The 23,072-nt window shown below is 37.8% G+C and overlaps 3 protein-coding genes across 3 annotated transcripts in view; 1 reads left to right on the top strand and 2 right to left on the bottom strand.

Moving 5' to 3' along the window:
- The window catches only part of LOC100373294 (uncharacterized), a 42,639-nt gene extending 38,720 nt beyond the window's left edge, over nucleotides 1–3,919 (top strand). Inside the window, exons 66-72 of the mRNA XM_085506311.1 lie at nucleotides 33–266; nucleotides 1,129–1,371; nucleotides 1,508–1,741; nucleotides 1,923–2,249; nucleotides 2,353–2,589; nucleotides 2,735–3,202; nucleotides 3,313–3,919. Of these exons, the coding sequence (XP_085362437.1) occupies nucleotides 33–266; nucleotides 1,129–1,371; nucleotides 1,508–1,741; nucleotides 1,923–2,249; nucleotides 2,353–2,589; nucleotides 2,735–3,202; nucleotides 3,313–3,533 (1,964 nt within the window). The 3' untranslated portion in view covers nucleotides 3,534–3,919. The remainder of the gene's footprint in view (nucleotides 1–32; nucleotides 267–1,128; nucleotides 1,372–1,507; nucleotides 1,742–1,922; nucleotides 2,250–2,352; nucleotides 2,590–2,734; nucleotides 3,203–3,312) is intronic.
- Nucleotides 3,920–4,114: 195 nt separating this feature from the next.
- On the bottom strand, nucleotides 4,115–8,937 carry LOC146735442 (uncharacterized). Its single transcript, XM_085506360.1, has 5 exons — nucleotides 8,617–8,937; nucleotides 7,961–8,197; nucleotides 7,225–7,488; nucleotides 5,468–5,701; nucleotides 4,115–5,041 (listed from the first exon to the last, which is right to left on the bottom strand). The coding sequence occupies exons 1-5, from the start codon at nucleotides 8,741–8,743 to the stop codon at nucleotides 4,815–4,817; spliced, it is 1,089 nt and encodes a 362-aa protein (XP_085362486.1). The 5' UTR covers nucleotides 8,744–8,937; the 3' UTR covers nucleotides 4,115–4,814.
- A 2,327-nt stretch (nucleotides 8,938–11,264) lies between these two features.
- Nucleotides 11,265–22,065, bottom strand: LOC146735441 (uncharacterized). The gene is made up of 12 exons (XM_085506310.1): nucleotides 21,990–22,065; nucleotides 21,532–21,765; nucleotides 21,018–21,344; nucleotides 20,431–20,664; nucleotides 17,691–17,978; nucleotides 16,446–16,682; nucleotides 15,616–15,882; nucleotides 14,844–15,080; nucleotides 14,062–14,334; nucleotides 13,506–13,742; nucleotides 12,579–12,851; nucleotides 11,265–11,551 (listed from the first exon to the last, which is right to left on the bottom strand). Exons 1-12 carry the CDS (start codon nucleotides 22,063–22,065, stop codon nucleotides 11,265–11,267), a joined length of 2,970 nt encoding a protein of 989 aa, XP_085362436.1.
- Between the last annotated feature and the right edge of the window lie 1,007 nt (nucleotides 22,066–23,072).

Raw genomic sequence — 23,072 nt, 5'->3', positions numbered from 1 at the left:
TAAACAAACTATTTTTTCTGTTTTGTTTTTAGTATGCCTATTACCAGAGAATCTCGACAGTGTGGCTACTGGTAAAACAGCTGTACAAAGTTCCCAGAAAGGGGGATCAAAGGCCGGAAGAGCCGTTGATGGTAACACAGACAGCAACTTCCGTAATAAGTCTTGTTCACGAACCACACTGGAATCCGAACCCTGGTGGATGGTGGACCTTTCTGAGATTCAAGATGTTTACAAAGTTACTTTAATAAACAGACAAGACTGTTGTGGTAAGATTATTGACGATATAGTCATTCATGTAATGTTATTATACATCACATAATAGCATGAACTTTCGAGAGTATTGAAATAGTGCCTTCCCAAGACATATCGGTAGTTTGAAAGCCAGGTTATCAGACCATTACTCCTTAGTAAGTTTCTTCGTGCAGCAGAGGAAAACATAAGTGATGTAATATCCGCCGAAGATGTTAAGGAATAATATTATTATCACATTCACAAGCCAAGTGTTTTTTTCAATGAGTTCAGATTTGTTTATCTTTTTACATGTACATGTTTTTATGCGCTGAACACCCTATCTAGGTTAAAGTGTTGAAGATTCAGGCCGTTTCCTGTCCCACCTTCAGAATAACGAAACGTCTGTGCTAGACGTGACTATCTGTTAAAAAAATATCCATATTAAGCGTTTTTGTGTTGCAGCATGCATGTCAAGTTTCAATTCAAATTATTTCTGATAATTTCGAGAAATGGAACTCGGTGAAAATAGTTTCGTTTTTACAGAACCGATGACATAGACACTGGATTGAATGACGTAGAATTACCACGGTATAAAAGTTGTACTTTCTGTTCAACAAAGAATAAAATGGCTTGTGCATGTGATAATATTAAACTAGACTAAACAAACTAGACACGATCCTTTCACGTTAAGAAATTCGCATGCCATTCACATGTGAAAATTATCCGCATAATTGGAATACAAGTGTCTATGGCACATTAACCACATAGGTATATTCTCGAACGTACCAATATACCTATATTCAAGTTTTCGATTTTTTAGATTATATATGAAATAAAGAACAGGATTTTGACATTTAGTGAATCTAACATGTTCTACTCTTTGTGTAATATCCACAGCTGACAAACTACTCAATGCAGAAGTACGAGTTGGGAACAGTGAAAATATTATTGATAATGCGGTGTGTGGTGTTAGAGTATCTGAATCGACAACAACCAAGGAAACAATTGATATCATATGTGCATGTGGACAGCCAGTGACAGGGCGTTATGTCAGTGTCCAGCTCATTGGGGTCACAGAGGAACTTACACTGTGTGAAGTAGAAGTGTCAGCTCTACCATCTGCCGTTACCTCTGCTCCCAGTGAAGATATCACTACTTCAGACGTGGGCTTGACCACTGATGAATGTAAGTAGAGTCAGTTACCACTAAATGATTACTCAATAATCCCACTTGTTGCTTTAATATGGTCGGTTTAACATATTATGGTTCTTCGCAGCTTGTACCCAACCTGATGGTCTTGTAAACATAGCGACTAACATGATTGCAACTCAAATTTCAACCGTGAGAAAAAGTATTGCCGGTAAAGCAGTTGATGGCAACTTCGATAGCAATTTCAAGGGAAAGTCATGCACGCAGACTGAAAAATCTCTTGAACCATGGTGGAAACTGGATCTTGGCCAAGAACGTGGAATTTATGGAGTAACCATCACTAACAGAATGGACTGTTGTTGTAAGTGTTCAATAATACACATTCGTATTTACTATTGTAGAATATAATTTTTTGTCATAAATTGTACAATCTCAAGTTTCCCGCACTGAAGCCGCTGCTGTATTGTAAAACAACTGTAGCAACATATGGTAAACGTAAACATACAACAAACTAACAAACCAACATGTCTTCTATATTATAGCATCTCGTCTGAAAGAAGCTGAGATCAGAATTGGAAACAGCGAGAACATGGAAGAGAATACACAGTGTGGAATTCGAAGGGTCAGCGGGAAAATGGCCAAACGAGAACAAATTCACATCATCTGCAACAGCTGTCAGCCATTAATTGGACGATATGTCAGCATTCGATTGAAGCGAGACAAAGAAATGATTCTTACCTTATGTGAAGTGGAGGTCCTGGCAATGGGAGAAGCTGGACCAACTGCAATGGCTACCGAGCCCTGGTCTACACTAGCCAGAATGGATACCACTCCAGTATTGGAAACAACACCAATAACAACTGAACCACGTAAGCCAACGAAATATTTATTTTACTTAATTAAATCCTGAATTCTTATTTGATTTTTAACTATCATGATTATTATTAATAAATTATTTGATGTCTTCTTCAGCTTGCGTATTGCCACCAGTGGTTGAGGTGGCTTCGGGGCTGGTGCAGACTAGTCAGAGCTCAGTCAGAAGGGGTGCTGTGGCTATCAGAGCTGTAGACGGAAACAAAGATGGCAACTTCAAGACTGGAAGATCATGTACAATGACAAAAAAAGAGTATGAGCCATGGTGGATGATTGATTTAGAGGAATCACGTGACATTCACATGATCACTATTAGCAACAGAGAAGATTGCTGCTGTATGTTGTTTTCCTTCCACAATAATGAAAAAAAAACACTTTATTTCGTGAAACGTAAGAAGTGTAAAAATGCGAAAAACGACAGAATGTGTGTTTGCTTCCGTCGATATATAATGTAATTTATTATTATTATTTGTTCCATCAGACTTCCGCTTGAAAGCCGCTGAGATAAGAGTTGGAAATAGTCCCAACTTTGAGGAGAACGCCGTCTGTGGAGGTGGGCCACTGCGTGGACGAGATGCTAGGGAGCGTACCGTTAATGTCACCTGTGGTTGTGATACACCACTCAACGGTCGATACGTCAGCATTCAACTTATAGATAGAACGCAGTTCCTGACTTTATGCGAAGTTGAAGTCTGGGCTGCTGCTCCACCTGAAGAATGCCAGCTGCCCGGTGGACTGATTGAGCTTGCCAGCGGGAATCAAGTGTCACAGAGTTCAACAAAGAGGAAGTTAGGTGCTGAAAAAGCAATTGACGGAGACAAAAACAGCGACTATAACGCGTTGTCGTGTACCCAAACCGCTTCGGAGTTGAGTCCTTGGTGGAAGGTGGATCTTGGTGAATCTAAAGATGTTTATCAAGTTATTATCACAAACAGAATGGATTGTTGCTGTAAGTATCACTAGAATATGTGAAATATTGCCACGTTTATTGCATTTGTTGTGCGTGATATATATATTGATATAAAGAGAGAAATTATCTATTTGTCATTGATCTTACAGCGTGGAGACTTGACAGTGCCGAAATTCGTATTGGAGACAGCGAGAATATATCGGAAAACGCCCTCTGTGGTGAACCACTGTCAAGACAAATGGTCGACAAGGAAACTATTGCTGTAAGGTGTGGATGTGAAGCAATGAAGGGGAAATACGTCTCTATACAGTTGCAGGACATGACACAAGTGTTGACTCTATGTGAGGTGGAAATAATGGGCTTCCCATAGAAACGAAAAACCGAGACTCGTCTAAATTATGCTTTATTTAATGAATGGTTGGTGTGTGGTATTATAGTATAATGATATAACAACTCGTATATTCTTCTTCATTACGAAAACAAATGGTATATAATTGTTGCCGTCTACATGGCTTATACTAGAATTTCGAATTTAATATACACCGTTCACGCAAATTTGAAAGTCACATGCACATTGGTCATTTAATAAATACCATATCTGTTTTAGGAGCAAACTAATTGTTACGGCCAAGGTCACATCTTCAATTTTTCTGTTCGCAACAGCGTTTTCCACATTTTAAGATTGGTTATAGGTGATTTATTTCTTCTCTATTGTCTTTGTGTTGGTTATCAATAAAAACAATATAATAATATAAACATGGTTAGTTTAATGATAATGACAAAACGCCCTCGAATTCACGTGTCAATGTAGTCAGTTGAAATGTACACAACCCTGACTATCCACTCCACGAGAATGGAATAAGTCGTTGATAATATTTGCTTGCAAATGCTGTTAGCTGTATTAATCTTGTCAACGCTCCACATAAAACAAAAGCCAAATATAAAATCAAATGTTTTGACCAAAATGATTTTATTACTATGATATGATCACATCAAATAAAGAGACGACCATCGTACTACAAAACATATTAACTCTAAAAGACTTACCCAACCAATGACACCTTCACCAGAAAATTAAACTTCTCAATCATTATCATCACAGTCGTTGACATTCCCAAACATTGTGTCGATTCAACCACACTGATATTACAATAGTGTTTCAATATATATATAGTGTCAACGCATCAAATATGTTATATTCCAATGACGTCACAATTACAAATGGCGTGCCAATATTGAGCATGTAGGGTGTTGATATACGAAAATGTAACTTGAATTTCGGTTACGTTTCGTAAAGAAAATAATTGTAAATTATTCTTAATTTCACACAACAAACAACAGTTGCAAAGTACTCATACAGACATCATTTTAAACGTCGCCGTGCTGCGAAAGAATGCATTTCGACTAAATTTCAACATCGTCATCAGTAAGTACCATAATGCGCTATAACAACAGGTAAAAATCACCGCGATGTCGTTCTCTGTAAATTCCTAATTAAAAACGTGACATATAAGATTCAAGCGTGTCAGGGCACATTAATAACTAAATTTTCGTCCCAGAAGCTTAGTTTATTTAATTCAAAACTGTAAAATTTTTAACAATTTTTGGCTTTTTTGGAATAGACAGTACCAACGAATGATCATGATTAGTTTTATAATAAAACGTACACCTCCACCTCACACAGCGATAATACCTGGACCACTTCTTTTAACTGTATACTGACGTAACGTCCCATCACTGCATTGGGACAGTTGCAGACGACCTCGACAGTTTCCTGATCTAAAACATCTCGTTTTGTTAGGCGCGCTCCACACAGTTTGTTGTCATCTACAGTTTCACTGTCACCAATATGTACTTCGGCATTAGCCAACTTTGAAGCTGACGTAAAAAGGCAGAAATGTTCAATTAAATAAATAAATGCATAAATGCAAAATGCAAAATGTTTAGACAAAAATTGTAAAGAAATGAAATAAATGTGATTCAATGTTTGTTTTTGTGCACAATAAGGGTATTAGGATAAGAAGGGTGTTTTAATACGGAAAACATAAGTGCATATTTTACACGAAATTTACTTATTATAGTACACGATTGAGTCGTCCAGAATTGTAGTAATCATATCATGTGCTATAAATCCGTATATTAAATTAATCGCGTATACAACCCGAATGCAATTGAGAATTAATAACTTTTATAGGTAAAAGGCATTGCTGATATCTCAGGTTGTCTATCAAATATACTCAACATTTGTATATGAATGTGGTTGTCTATGTTGTAGTAATTTAAAAGTCCCAAAAAACTACTTACAGCAGCAGTCCATTCTATTGGTTATTACCACTTTATATACACCACGTGACTCCCCCAAATCCACGACCCACCACGGTTCATGGTGCTTCCTTGTTTGCGAACACGAGCGTGCAGCATAATCACTGTTTTTATCAGCGTCAACAGCGTTCTCCGCATTGCCGTTCGCCCTAGTAGATATTTGTGATACGGGCATACCGATAGCAACGTTGACAAGATTATCGGGTAGAGGGCACACTAAAAGCAAAACAAGATGAAATATCACTCGATCATGAAAATGAGCCACGCTATTATTACAGAAAAAACAATGATACGTGACGGAAGTTATATGTTTGCATGTCGCATACTGATCAGCACTATCTATCAATATCTGCTGCGAAAACATCACCCATAAGTTGTTTTATTAACAGGAACACGTACGTACATGTATATTTATTAGCAACCAACAATGCCGTTATTTTACCTACGGTTGCGAACGCCCGTCTTCTGCCAACCAGTACTGTGTACCATACGTGCGCAAAACGTGAATAGGGGCTCTTAATCTAAGAAATATCGCCTTCTAACAGTGGTGTTCGACTAAGTTTAAATCACGCATGGAGATCCGTTTCCTCAAATGAATTCACCTTACGTGATTCAGTTTCTAAACCAAACGTGACGTAAGTTCTTTACATTTAAAGAGGGATGTCGTCACCTGCGCACACGCGGGAATTAAGGTAGAAGCCTAGTCATAATTTCTGACAAATTTGGTCATAAGTCGCATAATTAATTAGTTTATTATGTACAATCATGAAGCTAATGTCTCGTGGTACAATGAAATAGTATTACAGTGTGTTACAGTTATGCTTTTTGAGAAATGTGTCCTAATATGCCTTGAAAATTGCTATTTTTAGAACAATTGCATAGAACACAATATTAAAGAAAAATTGCATTTTTTGACACTTTTTAAAACCCAGATTTTTTAAATAATTCAGAACAACAAAATGTACCCTATCATTAACATATATGATTTTTTCAGCCTATGTCACCAGGCTAGGTTTTGAGATATTGCATAATATCTCTGCCATAGGAAACTGTGGTAAAAGTGTTATAATAGTGTCAAAATGGCGACTTTCCACTAAAATACAACCATCAATTTCTCGAAAAAAATGCTGGTGACCCCAAACTTTTTTTAGGTCAATATCGTTATATTGCCTTGGAGTACAATTTATTGCAAAATGAATAAATTCTGTTTTTTTTATTTATGAGTAAGCTTCTACCTTATGTAAGTTCTTTACATTTAAAGAGGGATGTCGTCACCTGCGCACACGCGGTAATTGAGTTCCAAGCGACGATAACAACACACGCTAAAACGCAAAGGCTCATGGGTAGACGCTTGTTTGTAAACAATGGCACACTATGACCATCTGACGCATGCGCAGGTTTAGGCGTAATATTTGAAATCATCGAACCCGCTAAATCGTATAAATTGTTACGCAAATTAGGCTAAATATATAATTACAAAACACGTCAAACCGCAGATGGACGATCGTTTAATTGAGTCTTGCTTTATTTCCAAGTTGTATGCAAACAAGAAGGTTTATGATCATTAAAACGTGAACCCCGAAAACCTCATTTTCAAAACTGGTTATAACTTACAGCACAGTCCCTCAACAGTGTTGAGGGACTGTGCTTACAGTTGTGTGTCAGATATTCTGCTAAATGTTAAATTCTGTTATAGCACCCATACCAAATACACTATGCTGTCACTAAATCATACTCACCAAAAGCAGTAGTTGGTGCCGGAGTGGTAGTTGCTTCGAAGACACCAAAAACTTCGACCTCGCATAACGTCAACACGCGCGGGTCGGGCATATCAACGATCTGCACGCTGACATATCGTCCGATTATAGGGTATCCACAGCCGCAGATATGATCAGTCGTCTCCAGCTTAGCATCTTCTTCCGATATACGATCGCCGCACACGGTGTTGTCTGTAATATTTGCACTATCCCCCACACGTATTTCAGCATTTTTCAGTCTATAGGCTAGATAAAACAAAGTTTTGGTCACAATATTGACAAACAATAGAGCGTTTTCTTCATCATTATTCCTTAATTAACATTACTATTTAATGTTGCATAGTATAGACTAGATCGAAATAACGATCTATTTCGCTAGGAATGTTGTGAAAAGTACACCAATATTGACAAACTTAAAGGTCGGTGGTCGTCGCGCAGCGCGTGTTCGAATTTCATGTAAATAAACAATGTATTTTACACGCGTTGTGTACGTCGCTATGAGTCCCATATTGAAATGGGCACGGCGCGAGGACCGGCGCTCTTTAAACGAGGATCAGATTGACTGAATTGTGATACTGAATTATGGGGCGCAACTATAAATTCAATCCCTAAATCAAAGCACTGAGGTAATACATGTAGATAACAGTCGACAAATAGCGCCCTCAATGACTATATCATTGTAGTATTTACCGGCAAGCACTGCGTTACTGATACTTACAACAGCAGTCCATTCTGTTTGTTAACGTGATTTTAAATACGCTACGTGGCCTGCCGAGATCGACCATCCAGTATGGCGCCATCTCTTTTTCTGTCTGGGTGCAGGATCTCCCTTCATGACTGTTACTGTTGGAATTCCCGTCGACTGCCTTTCCTGGTCGACCCATTCCGTGTACTGAGCTCTGTGTTGTCGGTTCCCCACGTGCTATGTTCAACAAAACGTCAGGCAAAACGCAGGCTACGATAAAAAAACAAGGAACCAATCAATTTATGATCATTGTTAGGTGTAACATCACGTGACCGTCACGTATTTGACAAAGTCCAAATGTCATATTAGTAATAGATACATACAACTGCGCTTATGCGTATTCCCTATTCTCTCATCTTTTTATATTTAAATATTCTTTTATTTCGTTGTCATGATATAAACATATAATATTACATTATATAATAGCATAAATAGAGAAGAGCGGTGGAAAAAAGAAAGAAACAAAAATACAAATTTGTAATTAAATTATATTATATCATTGCATTTATGTCCTCTGGTTGATTTTTACTCTCATGAACAACATTCCGCAGTCCATAAACACAGAAAAGCTTATATTTGATGTGTGGGATAGATGTGAAGACAGTACAAAGTGACAAAACATTGCTTACGAGAGGGTGTTGTTGTTATCGGACCACTGGTAGTAGTAGCAAGTCCGGTCCAGGGTGGCGGTAGTGTCGTGTGTAAATCGTTATCCACAGGATCTGTCCAAACTTCGACCTCGCATAAAGTTAACATCGTCGTTCGTATACTGGATATGCCGATGTACCTGCCTCTGATTGGCTCGTGGCAGCCACACGTGATATCAATAGTCTCGTTTTTTGCTTCTTTAAATGATATACCTTTACCACCACACACCGCGTTATGTGTATAATTTAGATAATCACCAACACGAATCTCAGACGATTGTAATCTCTTGGCTGAATAAATGAATGAATGAATGAATGAATGAATGAATGAATGAATGAATGAATGAATGAATGAATGAATGAATGAATGAATGAATGAAAATGAATGAATGAATGAATGTATGCATGCATGTATGAATTCATGAATAAATAAATAAATAAATAAATAAATAAATAAATAAATAAATAAATAAACAAACATATAGATAAACAAATGAATAAACAAACAAATAAATAAATAAATAAATAAATAAATAAATAAATAAATAAATAAATAAATAAATAAACTAGATAATAACACTGTTATTTTAGCGACTTTGTTTGAACGCATGAATTTAGAGTGAGTTTAGCGATCACACAATAATTCTAATGGACTTGTTAGATTGACTTGATCTTGAAATTAGCGAAGGTGAAGAGTAGCTAAACAACAAGCAGAAGTGACACATACACTCAAAGAATGACACAATCACAACGCAACAAGCGTACTCACAACAACAGTCATATCGATTTGTTATAGTCACGTGGTAAACATCGCGAGACTTTCCAAGATCAAGCTGCCACCATGGCGCGAACTCATCAGTTGTACTTGAACACGACTTTCCGGAGTAATTGCTGTTTTTATTACCATCCACAGCCCGTTCAGCGACCGCTGGCCAATCTGTTGAACTTTGTCGCACGGGTCGTCCGATTGCGATGTTAACTAGCCCAGTTGGTGAAATGCAGGCTGAAAAATGAAAACCATTTAAAATAAAATTACTATATTGGATATTCCGGAGTGTACACAAAATACATCGAATTACTGTAAAAGGGTTAATGTGGCGGAGTCGTCACGCGTCAGATGGACATTGTGTCATTGTTTAGAAACGCCTTTGCGTATTTAGCGTGTTTCGTAATCATCGCTTGGGACTCAATTCCCGCGCGTGCGCAGGTGACGACCCTCCCGCTTTAATTATTCACTGGGTTTTATTTTTGCTTATTTCGCTGACTGAAAAATGCGCTAAATTAAAACCATAGAACACATTATCTAAACTGTGAATTTAAAACCCACTGAATATGCCTGAAAAGCTAAATCTGTGAAATTTAAACCCAGTGAAAATTAGTAATTTTACAGTATTGATGATCGTGGCCGATAGATTGTAAAAATTTGGCCAAATAGCTAGATGTAGACCATTCGTGTTTCTTCAAAAAATATTCACTTATTATTCCCTATGATAAGGGTCTCCTGTTGAGACACAATTTCTCTGAAGAAACATGGAATTTAATGGCGTTTTTATGAATAATTACCGATGCAACTCTCCTCCTGAGATATCCCTCATATGTGCGTGTAGTGTTATATATAAACAACTGGTTTGAAAACAATTCATCTTACGTGGAACTGTTGTGAGTTTAGGAGCGTCCGTTGTGACACTCCCAGACACCCAGACATCTACTTCACACAGTGTCAAAATCTGTGTCCGATCTTCGATATGTATACTGACAATACTTCCACTGATTGGCTTTCCGCAGTTGCAGATGACGTCAATGACTTCCTTCTGCGCACTCTCGCTAGTCACTTTGTCGCCACATTTGCTGTTCTCCGATAAAACCTCGCTGTCTCCGATGCGGATTTCTGCACCCCTCAATCGAAAAGCTGTGTAATGATAATATACATAATTGAACGGATATAAATCCGTGTCAATTTGAATCGCGTATATTTATCGTGATAAAAGGAGCCTAGGCAAAGTCGAATACAAAACATGCGTAACGTCAAATTACTCATTTTCGTATTCAAACAAAATACCCCACTATAAACAACATACTCTACAATAGAACGTTTGTTTCTTTCTCCATTAATTAAGAAATAAAAGAAAATACCATAGAAAGTGAAGATTGAGTTGAAAGCATAATGATCAAAAATTATTATTTTCAAATTTGGGACAGCAAAAGTCATTGTATTTGATTGCCTTGATTTAAAAAGGGCGTGAATGTAAGCGACAAAAATCTTAAAACCATTTCTGTAATTAATTAGTAGGGAATTGGTATCGCTTTACATAACACAGTTGTAAAACGCATATAAAATGACTTATAGTCGCGTATAAGAAATGCGTGACGTCTGTGACATTACAGTAAAGATTCATCACAATAGTAAGATAAGTTGCTGATAAATTATAGTAAGACAGTTCTCACGAACTGAAAATTACCATATTCGCATTCATATAATACCATGATGCGTGTCTTTGTTAATTAGTTTCGAAACGAATATCGGAAAACAGAAACAGCGAGTCGATACTCGAAAACAAAACATTGTGCAATCTATCTTAACTTGTTTTTGATTAAAACATATACTAAGAACTGTACGAAAAGCATAACTTCTAAAATGTTATTTTACAGCCAGTTGACATAAAAAACGATAACGAGAACTTACAACAACAATCCACTCGGTTGGTGATTGTCACGTGGTAGATATCCCGTGATGCACTGAGGTCCACTAGCCACCATGGATTTTGTTCTCGGTCTGTCATGGTACATGATCGGCCAAGAAAATGACTATCATGGTTACCATCCACCGCTCTGTCTGCATCTGCGTCCCGTTGATACGAACTCTGTCTCGCCTGTTTGAGGGTAGCTACATTGATCAAACCATCAGGAACGATACAAGCTGGTATAAAATTAACGACAAAAACACGTTATGAAGGAAAACTATCCGATATGTGTGTGCAAGGGCATGTAAGAAATCGTACCCGACTTGTAATTATTAGTGCTGTGTGGTTTCTACAATACACATACTAAACCTTAATTCAAGCGCAGTGTGACAGCTATTAAAACGAAAGTTTACCCTGTTACAATATACCCTATTCTCAAATGGCCGCCGAGTTCTCGTTCAGAGTCATGAGACTTTTTTTTGCCCCTAACTAATATTCTATTCTCTACCGCCATTTTCTCGAATTTCACGGTTACATAGGTGGAGCAAACAGTGGACACAATGACAACAGAGAACTTAACATTATTTAAAGGGACGAAGACAAGTCACTTGACTCTCTCTCTCTCTCTACGAGTTATCGTCAGCAATTTGAAATAAGGTCTCTTTCATAAATATGTTGTATTTTACATTATATTAATTGTGCACAATGACAATGCTGCCTCTGGTTGATGCAGTGCGCGCTAAATACCAATTGTAGCGTAGCTAGTTTAGAAAATATGATCCTATGATGTAAGTATATTTTTTTCTTGGAATAATGCCGTTTTAGTTTTCAAAGGCTTTCAAAGAGTGAAAGAATTAGATGTATATAGTCGTTGTCAATGCAACACCGGGACAGAGCGGTGAACGTGTTGACTAACGCGTAGTTACTGCCTTTGTGACCACCTTTCGATATTGTTGTGATAACCTTATCATTATACATAATTTTCATACTTGTAGTAATAATTTAGCAGGAGATAAAAGCCAAAATACCGAGAAAAAACAGTTTACAATCACGGGATTCTAACTCCTTCAAGCGCTGAAGTCGCAATGTTAGTGGCGTGTTTAACCTCCAAATAAAAGAAATTTGACGAACATTTTGAAGGATGTTTGCATAATTACATTTTTTTCATAGATGTAGATATCACTGATGGATTTCCCAAAAGTTATATTAGCGATATAATAGCGAAGTAGAAACAATACGCCGCAGCAATATCGCATTACTTACATATTTCTGTCGTGGCTAGTGTTGGTGGTACAAGGGTTGTAAAGTGACTGGGGCCGACTGCCCAGACTTCAACTTCACATAGGGACAGCGGTTGTGTTTTATTGGTAAGTTGTATACTGACAAACCGTCCACTGATTGGCTCTCCACAGTTGCAGATTACGTCGATTGTTTCTTTCTGTGCATCCTCTGACGTAATATACTTCCCACATCGAGTGTTAGCAGTGATGTTCCTGGAATCACCTATACGAATTTCAGCACCTCTAAGTCTGAAAGCTGAAAGCAAAAAAGAATTTAGCAATTACCGTGAAAGGCGTAAATCCGTATATCAGATTGAATTCAAATTTAACAATCCAGAAACGATATGGCGACAGCATCACGAGTTTAATTAATATTAATAAGATAGTGCATCTTTATCCAATAAGCACGCTTCATTTGAATAAGTGTGCGGTCCCAGTTGCTATGTCACTTGAAGGCTTGCGCGTGTATTATTGGCGTAGACAATATAGCCAATCATTATTATATATTTAAATTTAAATGAAAGCTGATTATCGGTATTTACCAGTTGTTATAAATAAGTTTATAAACTACGGTACAGCGTTCCTTATTGCACTGTATACAAAACAGTGCTTGTTTCACTTCACAAACAAATGATCGGTTCTGACAAACATATATATGGTGAAAATGAACGATGCTAGTAAAAAGGTGCTTCCTACTACCATGAAGCTGAGAACAATATTAAATCGGGGGAGTCGTCACCTGCGCGTGCGTCAAATGGCCATAGCGTTTCATTGTTTACAAACAAGCGTCTACCCATGAGCCTTTGCGTTTTTAGCGTGTGTTGCTATCATCGCTTGGGACTCAATTCCCATGCGTGCGCAGGTGACGACCCTCCCGCTTTAAACTGCATTATTACTTGCACCTACTTACAACAACAATCAAATCTATTTGAGATAGTCACATGGAAGACTTCTCGTGTTCTTCTGAGATCTACGACCCACCATGGCTCGAACTCCTTTTGGGTCTTCGTGCATGACTCCTTGCTAAAATTGCTGTTTGTGTTGCCATCTACAGCATTCGTTGCCTTACCAAAGGAGACAGTTGAACTCTGCATTACAGGTCGTCCGATGGCCACGTTTTCTAGGTCATCGGGGACGGCGTCACATACTTTAACAAATAAAAAAACAGCATATTTGTGTGCAAATGTGTTCAAACCATTGTGATATTTTTTTTCTTAAATTACTCTTGTACAATTATTGTATAATATTTAGCCAGTAGTAACACATTCGACACCGTATAACAAAAATACACGTAGTCGCGGAACTATAGCTCCGTGGTTTGTACAATAAACCATTGAGAAGGCTTCTGCCATACTAATATTTTCATGGTACAGTAGGTATGAAGAAACGCAGAACGCGTTTCCATGGTAATCATATTTTCATCGTGATGGTAAATATTGTTTTTAATACAACCAAATAATACCTACATGTTTCTGTCGTAACTGTTGTAAACGGTACAAGTGTCGTGAAGTGACTGGGACCGGTCGCCCAGACTTCAACCTCACACAGAGACAGAATCTGCGTCTTATTTATATGGTGTATACTAACAAATCGTCCACTGATTGGCTCTCCACAGTTGCAGATTACGTCGATAGTTTCCGTCTGCGCCTCCTCTGACGTAATATACTTCCCACATCGAGTGTTGGCAGTAATGTTCCTGGAGTCACCTATGCGGATTTCAGCACCTCTAAGTCTGAAAGCTGAAAGCAAAAAAAAATATTTCTGCAATTACTGTGAATGTCTGGTAGAATTCAAATTGAAGCGATATGGCGACATCGTCAAACGTTAATTAATATTAATAAGTTAGTGCAACTTCATCCAACCAGTAACCATCTCTGTTTGTGATGCCCATATCTATACGCCGATCTCGAACACGTGACCTCTGCGTTAGGCATATTTTTTTTTCCTTTCTGAAAATCCTATGAATTCTCTTAGAAAAGTGTTTCTAACTCCCGCTATTGAATAATGCAAAGGGCGAGAGGCGTCATGTGCATTCTCTTTCGCAGAGACTTAAGTCTTTTATCACTAAGCTAGGTTGTCGAAAAGGAACGCCCCCACTCGTTGCGGCTCTCTGTGGCTCCCGAGGTCAGATCACAAGCTCGAAGACTCTGCAAAGAAGAGTGGTCATATAGATACAATACCAGGAAGGCCCGCTACATAACTAGACAGGGAGGGAAGTGGAATCAAAACAATATTGTCATCTACTTACAGCAACAATCATATCTATTCGTGATGGTTACGTGGAATACTTCCCGTGTTTTCCTGAGATCTACGGTCCACCATGGCTCGTTTTCTGCCTTCGTTTTTGTGCAAGATTTCATACTAAAGCTATTATTCTTGTTACCATCTACCGCGTTCCCGGCATTACCGAATGATTCCGTTGAGCTCTGCATAGCAGGTCGTCCGGTGGCGACATTCACTAAGTCATCAGGGTATACATCACACGCTGTAAAATATTACAAATATTTCATGTCTACAGACTTAGTGTGGCATGTGTGAGTGCGTGCAATTTGATGACAAATGAAGTTGTCTTGAAATCCGACTTTTGAGACTGGGAATAATTTCCGCCAAGATCAAACTCTTGAACAATCTGTGGGTTAATACTGAACACTCTGCAATTCTTGCTTGGAATAGACTGCTCGCTGTCACCATATTTCCTCACATTACAAGCGGTGGTCGTCGCGCCACGCATGCGCGTGATATGGGTCTCATATAAACAAAAATGGCGTATTTGCCTTTGGCACATATCAATGAGAATAAACTGAGACGTTGCCAGGCTTTAATTAGGATTTTTAGGTGATTGGAAGGTAGTGATAGAGTCACCGGCGGCAATTAGTGCAAGCCACGCCCAGGTCAAACCTAATTCTTGTGATTTTCTTTAAAAGCGCGCATTGGATTGTGGGAACATCGATGTTTATCAACACAAATGTCGCGCATGCGCGGTGCAACGGGAACCTACACGAATAAAGTAATATATTTACGTGTCTGGGTTGTAATAATCGGTGGAATCGTTGGAGGGACTACTTCTTCCAATGCCCAAACTTCCACTTCACATAGCGTCAGTGTTTGCTCCTTATCCTGAATGTGTATTCCCACATAGCGTCCAGACAATGGTAGACCACAGTTACATATTAACTGTATCGTCGAATCCTGCATGGCGGCGCCATAGATAGTGTCACCACACTTCGGGTTAGCTGAGATGTTCATGTTGTCACCAATGTGAACGGAAGCCCCTTTCAATCTGTATGCTGAAGCAAGATTGTTACAATCGTAGAAAATCATTAAAATAACAATACGTCTCTATATTGAAAAACAATATAATTTAGGGAAGATGTCAAAAGATCGATGTCGGATAAAAAACTTATTTGCTTTAGTTTGGGGGTGGGGGGTTTTTGACCTCAAAAAGTGTCCATCCTACATACTTTTATTTTTACAATGAAGTCAAACAAATCTTAAGGTAGAGATGCAGGTTCGTGGGCACTTTTCGTGATTTTTTTTTTTTTTTTTTTTTTTTGCTTTTTCTCATCTAGACAGTCTTGGCTAGATAGTGTTAAAATTTCGGAGCATTGTCATTGTTGGAACATACTCAAAAATCAATTTTAAAATATAGCGACTTCCCGGGCTTTCTGTAATTATGTTTCATTATATGAGACAGAATAGCCAAAAAAATCGGTTCATGAATAAAATTTTAGACCAAACCTCACGAATTAGCTCGTAAGAAAGTATTATGTATTAGCCGTAGCTGCTGTGTCTGCACCAGCATGCGAATAAACCACAGCTCAAGTTCAAGGTCACGTGTAAAAGCACTTACAGCAGCAGTCTATCCTGTTTGATATGCTAACTTGATAGATATCAGCGGACACTCCAAAATCGAGCAGCCACCACGGACTCGTTTCGTATTCTGTACGAGTGCAAGAGCCTTCGGAATAGTTCCCATTTGTGTTTCCATCTATTGCTTTATCCGGGGTTCCATCGGCTTTTACTGAGCTTTGTGTAACAGCAAGGTTCATCATTGCAACGTTTAGAAGTCCTTCAGGGGGAAGGCAAGCTGGCGGACAATACATGAAATGATACAGTTAATAATTACTTGTCTACGATTGGCTGAGAGAATTTACGTTTTTACCATTTCGCATCTGTATTATAATATTTAGTTACTACTTCTGTCACACACATAATTCCCCACTAACACGGTGCTGTAAACCACTGCACAGATATAATATATGGTATATGTTTATGCATGCAGATATAACAGAAAATGTAAGACTATGTAATGTTCCTTGAACGAAGGCATAATTGCTCGTCTCTATATTCTAGTTAGTTGGCTGGTACACACTTTTTTGTGGTATATACTACCGAGACAACAAACCCATTCTCTTCTTTTTTTTATAAATATTTGAATATTTAAATGGCAGTGGAACCAATCACCCAGTCAATGGGCACTGGGCACAATGACGTCATAAGAAAATATACCATATACATCAGCCAAAAGAAATAAATTTAAAATGTAAAATTTATAAATATTTGTAAAATTAAAAGAGAATGGGTTTGTTGTGATGATAGTTTTTTTTTTGAAATAGTTTTGAAACTTCGGGATGATTAGTAAAACGTATTCGCCTGAATAAATAAAGCGAAATATTATATGTAGCTATACGAAGTAGGGGCTAAGTTTTCTCAAGGAACAATGTCCCTACATGTTCTCGCATTGATTGTCATGTTGAAAAATGGCATGTCGAAATGATTAATTATGAATATAATAGTAAATCTTCCAAATGAACATTGAATACAATGTTCACGCACACTTCGTTAGCCCGTGCTAAATAACTGGACCGGGTCTTTGAAACGGTCAGATTTAATTCGTACTTAGCGTTCCTTAGCTCGTGCTGAGCATTCACCCTTAGCACGGGCTAAGAGCTGTGCGTGAACGCTCTAATATAATTATATTTAGTTATACACTCGTTTTGTTTAATCATGGAGTAAAATACATATGCTATGAATATTAATGCATAACATCGATTAAAGAAGATAAAGTACAATAACCATACAAAATTAATCTTACAAGGTTCTGTGGTTCCTGGTGCAGGTTTTGTTGTTAACCAGCTCAGTGTTGGCAGCACCTCGTCCTCACGGGTTAAGACTTCGACCTCACAGAGAGTGAGTGTTCGTGCATCATCGTTGATATGTAAGCTTACAAAACGTCCTATTAATGGCCGCTGGCACTTGCATTTGATAGTGATCGTCTCATTTTTAGCTGTCCTGAACGGGATTGGTTTAACACCACAGCGGTCATTCTGCGTAAAGTTTCGACTGTCCCCTATTCTAACTTCTAAACCCTGTAACCTGAAAGCTGAAAACAATGAGTATACGATGATCGTTATACACTTGTTAAGGTGAGTATGCGAAATGCTCGTACAATTAGTGAAACGTGATTGAAATTACACAAAATGAATGTTGATATCACAAATGGTCCCCTACTATTACTTAATCTAATCTTAAAAATACGGAATTAGATGAATTAGATGCACCAAGCTCGGCGCCCGCGAGTTAAGCGTGTTAGAAACTGGTTGATTTTTCTTTATCTGGAATACCTCATACTTAAAATCTTATATGTAATGTAACGCTGTTTTGAATCTTGCTTTGGAACATGCTCAACACAACTAGCGTTACAAATATGAAATGTTTCATATTCTATGATTTCCTGGATGCAGTAGCAACGGATGCTGTGAAATCGCTTATAACATGTATAAATTTAGAAAGAAGAGGACAGGACAACTAGAGATGTGGATGTTCATCAAACAAAATCCCTGACTTGTTTCTTATCAACTTTTTAGAAAAAATGGGCAGGCCGCATTAGAGAGACGTTCACTGGACTTGTTGAACCCCAAGCTGCTAAAAATTCGATCAGGGCCGAACCTACAAAATGCTCGGCAATGTTCGGCTGTTTGCGAACAATCTTAACCCAGATATCTTGCGAATACCCTAATTGATTCATTTGTGGTACATACGACACCATACGTCAAATGATACAAATAATATATATCTGATGATACAGCTTTAAACAATCAATATTTTCGACAAAGTGTTTAACTACATCATATTATCATCACAGTTAAACCAATTGAATATTCTCACTAAATTCAATATTACAAGTTACAGCAGAAGCCACTCCATTGGTTATTCTCACTACATATACACTATCAGAAAATACAGTAACAGTTCTTCCTATTGGTTATCTTCAATACATACACTATTAGCAAATACAGTAACAGTCCACTCTATTGGTTATTCTCACTACATACACTATCAGAAAATACAGTAACAGTCCTTCCTATTGATTATCTTTCATACATACACTATCAGAAAATACAGTAACAGTTCTTTTTATTGGTGATCTTCAATACATACACTATCCGCAAATACAGTAACAGTCCACTCTATTGGTTATTCTCACTACATACACTATCAGAAAATACAGTAACAATTCTTCCTATTGGTTATCTTCAATACATACGCTATCAGCAAATACAGTAACAGTTCTTTCTATTGGTTATCTTCAATACATACACTATCAGCAAATACAGTAACAGTTCTTCCTATTGTTTATCTTCAATACATACACTATCAGCAATTACAGTAACAGTCCTTCCTATTGATTATCTTCAATACATACGCTATCAACAAATACAGTAACAGTCCTTCTTATTGGTAATCTTCAATACATACACTATCAGCAAATACAGTAACAGTCCTTCCTATTGGTTATCTTCAATACATACGCTATCAGCAAATACAGTAACAGTTCTTCCTATTGGTTATCTTCAATACATACGCTAACATCAAATACAGTAACAGTTCTTCCTATTGGTTATCTTCAATACATACGCTATCAGCAAATACAGTAACAGTTCTTCCTATTGGTTATCTTCAATACATACGCTAACATCAAATACAGCAACAGTTCTTCCTATTGGTTATCTTCAATACATACGCTATCAGCAAATACAGTAACAGTTCTTCCTATTGGTTATCTTCAATACATACGCTAACATCAAATACAGTAACAGTTCTTTCTATTGGTTGTCTTCAATACATACGCTATCAGCAAATACAGTAACAGTTCTTCCTATTGTTTATCTTCAATACATACACTATCAGCAATTACAGTAACAGTCCTTCCTATTGATTATCTTCAATACATACGCTATCAACAAATACAGTAACAGTCCTTCTTATTGGTAATCTTCAATACATACACTATCAGCAAATACAGTAACAGTTCTTCCTATTGGTTATCTTCAATACATACGCTATCAGCAAATACAGTAACAGTTCTTCCTATTGGTTATCTTCAATACATACGCTATCAGCAAATACAGTAACAGTCCTTCCTATTGGTTATCATCAATACATACGCTAACATCAAATACAGTAACAGTTCTTTCTGTTGGTTATCTTCAATACATACGCTATCAGCAAATACAGTAACAGTCCTTCCCATTGGTTATCCTCAATACATACACTGTCAGCAAATACAGTAACAGTCCTTCCTATTGGTTATCTTCAATACATACGCTAACATCAAATACAGTAACAGTTCTTTCTGTTGGTTATCTTCAATACATACGCTATCAACAAATACAGTAACAATCCTTCCCATTGGTTATCCTCAATACATACACTGTCAGCAAATACAGTAACATCATATTCGATTGGTTATCCTCACTACATACACTAACATCACTTACAGTAACAACCCATTCGATCATGGATATTTTATTCTAGACCATACTATCACTTACAGCAACAGTCCATCCTATTGGTTATTCTCACTACATACACAGGTTGGGATTGTTTCAGGTCTACAAACCACCATGGATTAGATTCCTTCTCCGTTCGCGTGCACGAATTTCCAGCAAAGTCACTGTTCCGGTTGCCATCGACAGCTCTTTTGGCGTCCGCTCTGCCAAATACTGAGCTTTGCTGCACTGGCATTCCTTGTGCAATATCTATAAGATCTTCAGGTACATCACAACCTAACGGGTTGTGCATAAGAAAACAAAGTAGAAATTAAAAATACATTTAAAGTGACGTTTCACCGGATATTCTTCTAGTGTGCGGTGTGGATACATTGAATATGGCAAGGATTAATATAGGTATATGCGGAATTATATATTTAAAGGGCGTTGGTCGTCACGCTGCGTCCTGTTCATTATGGGACTCTTAGCGACGTATACAACGCGCGTAAAATACATTGTTAGTTTACGTAAAATTCGAACACGCGCTGCGCGACGACCACCGCCTTTAACAGATCGCTGTTGTTTACAATGTAAAACGGGATGATTTTAAAATGCATGTGCAGAAAATAATATAGTGAAAGGTAACGTACTGTAGTTTCCTCTTCCTCGCCAATATCCAGGATACATTGGGAACGGTGTAGGCATCCAATCATAGCCTACCTCGCCTCCGCCACCGCCACTTTGTTCTAATGGCACGGGTCTTCCAAAGACTTCGACTTCGCATAATGTTAACTCTTCTTGCTTAGCAACGAGCTGCACTGTGACGTAACGTCCGGGTATTGGTGCCCCGCATGCGCAAATGATCTGTATGTACTCCTGGGCTACAATGGCCCCAGACAATATGGAGCCACACACAGCGTTTTGTAATATATTACCATCATTTCCAACTCGGACCTCAGCGTTTTCTAGTCGCTGTGCTGGGAAATAAAAAAATAGAAAAAGGTAATTTATATGCTAAGATTGCCAGTTTACATTAAAGCGCATTTCTTTTACAGGTCCGAGAAAATATTTTTTACAGGTCTAAGAATATAATTATTTTCATGTTCCATGTAGAAGAAGCCATGAAACATAAACACTGTTACATAATCTTGGGGGGTATCTTACCGCAGCAGTCCTGTCTATTCGTTATGGACACTTGAAACACGCTGAATTCTTGTCTTAAATCGACCTGCCACCACGGTTCATATTCGTACAGCGTCATTGCGCATGATTTCATTTTGAAGTCACTATGTCTGTTTCCATCAACAGCTCTGCCGGCACTGGCACCGGCTCTTCTTGAGCTTTGCGTAGCCGGTTTTTCAAACGCAACATTTCCCAAGTCGGCTGGTACTGTACACACTATGATATTATTTGTATATGTAGGAGAATAAAAAGAAACACATGCACAATAATTATTTCATACTTTTGTAAAGCTTTTTCAGTGAGCAGTAAAATAGTTAGTAAATATGATATGAATTCATAATTACATATATGGTTGATATAAGAGATTACACAGTGTTTTTTTGGTTTTCACCATACGTCTACGTGAATTTTCACCACTTGTGAAAGTAAACTCGGTTTACCTGGTTCCGCAGGTCCGCTGTGCTCCTCTCCTGTACTTGTAACTGTGATATTATTTTCTGTGTCGACATTACCCATGTTATCATCAGGAGTGTCAGGCGTTGCGACACCCGTATCCCCGTCGTCAAGTCCGATACCGTCTTCGCTGTTGTCATTAACGTTTACGCTGCCGCCACCAGCGTCTAAGTTGCCGTCGACGTCATTGCTGAATATCTCGACTTCACAGATAGAGAGGGAGGACTCTATGCCTTTGATGTGTAAGCTGACGTACTGTGCTCGGACAGGGTGACCATACACTATACAACTAACATTGAAGACGGAGTTTTCATTTACCATGGATGAAGTTATTACGCCACATAGGTTGTTTTCTGTGAAATTACCATAGTTACCAGCCCGAACTTCAGCTCCTGCAATACGCATCTCTAATAACAGAAGGAATAGAAAGACTATATGCATAATCACATTTTGTTGGCATTTACAATGAATACACCGAAACGTGCTGTAGTGAAGTCATCAAATTCATGTCATGTCAGGGATCTGACTCGACTAGCTTTTAAGTTATTTCAGATTCCATTTCACCTAGGCTGCATGTACAATTGTGTGTATTGTATGAAATATTTTCTAGGTAAATAAATAAATAAATAAATTATTATTATTATTATTATTATTATTATTATTATTATTATTATTATTATTATTATTATTATTATTATTATTATTATTATTATTATTAAACACTACACTGCCCAGAGTTACGCCATGATACGCTATATGATTTAAAGGGGAACCGCTCAATCCCTTGGATTGCACCAAGTGCTCATGGGTAATTAACTCCGCCTCTGTCCACTGAGTAAATGAATGCTTATCCTTCCCCTGTACTGCTAATCCCACAAAACAACAACTGATATAGACACCCTAAGAACGGATTACAATTTGCTTGTTTAAATATAACATAGCAATTGAATTTCAAGCAAATACAGAGCAGTCTTCATGTGCTATGATTTGAAACATCGCGCGCTCGGCAATTTATACATCGTCGGAAAAATATGACGCGGAACTAATTCAAGTTGATGACGGCCAACAAG

Source organism: Saccoglossus kowalevskii, chromosome 12, assembly GCF_978046115.1.
Source record: "Saccoglossus kowalevskii chromosome 12, keSacKowa6.1, whole genome shotgun sequence".
NCBI lineage: Eukaryota > Metazoa > Hemichordata > Enteropneusta > Harrimaniidae > Saccoglossus > Saccoglossus kowalevskii.
The sequence above is the reverse complement of the archived record's forward strand: the minus strand, read 5'-3'. Positions and strand labels throughout refer to the sequence as shown.

Bases quoted from the DNA above. Each gene is read 5' to 3' on its own strand.
- LOC146735442 (XM_085506360.1), bottom strand. From the start codon at position 8,743: ATGTTAACTTTATGCGAGGTCGAAGTTTGGACAGATCCTGTGGATAAC. The intron at 7,489-7,960 runs GTAAGTATCAGT...TGTTTTATCTAG, and splicing joins AAACAGAATGGACTGCTGTT to CCTATAGACTGAAAAATGCT. The intron at 5,702-7,224 runs GTGAGTATGATT...TTTTGCTTTTAG, and splicing joins GGCACCAACTACTGCTTTTG to TGTGCCCTCTACCCGATAAT.
- LOC146735441 (XM_085506310.1), bottom strand. From the start codon at position 22,065: ATGGGTAATGTCGACACAGAAAATAATATCACAGTTACAAGTACAGGA. The intron at 17,979-20,430 runs GTAAGTGATAGT...CATTGTTTTCAG, and splicing joins CAATAGGATGGACTGTTGCT to CTTTCAGGTTACAGGGTTTA. The intron at 15,081-15,615 runs GTAAATATATTA...AATATTTTACAG, and splicing joins GATTATTACAACCCAGACAC to CGTGTGATGTATACCCTGAT.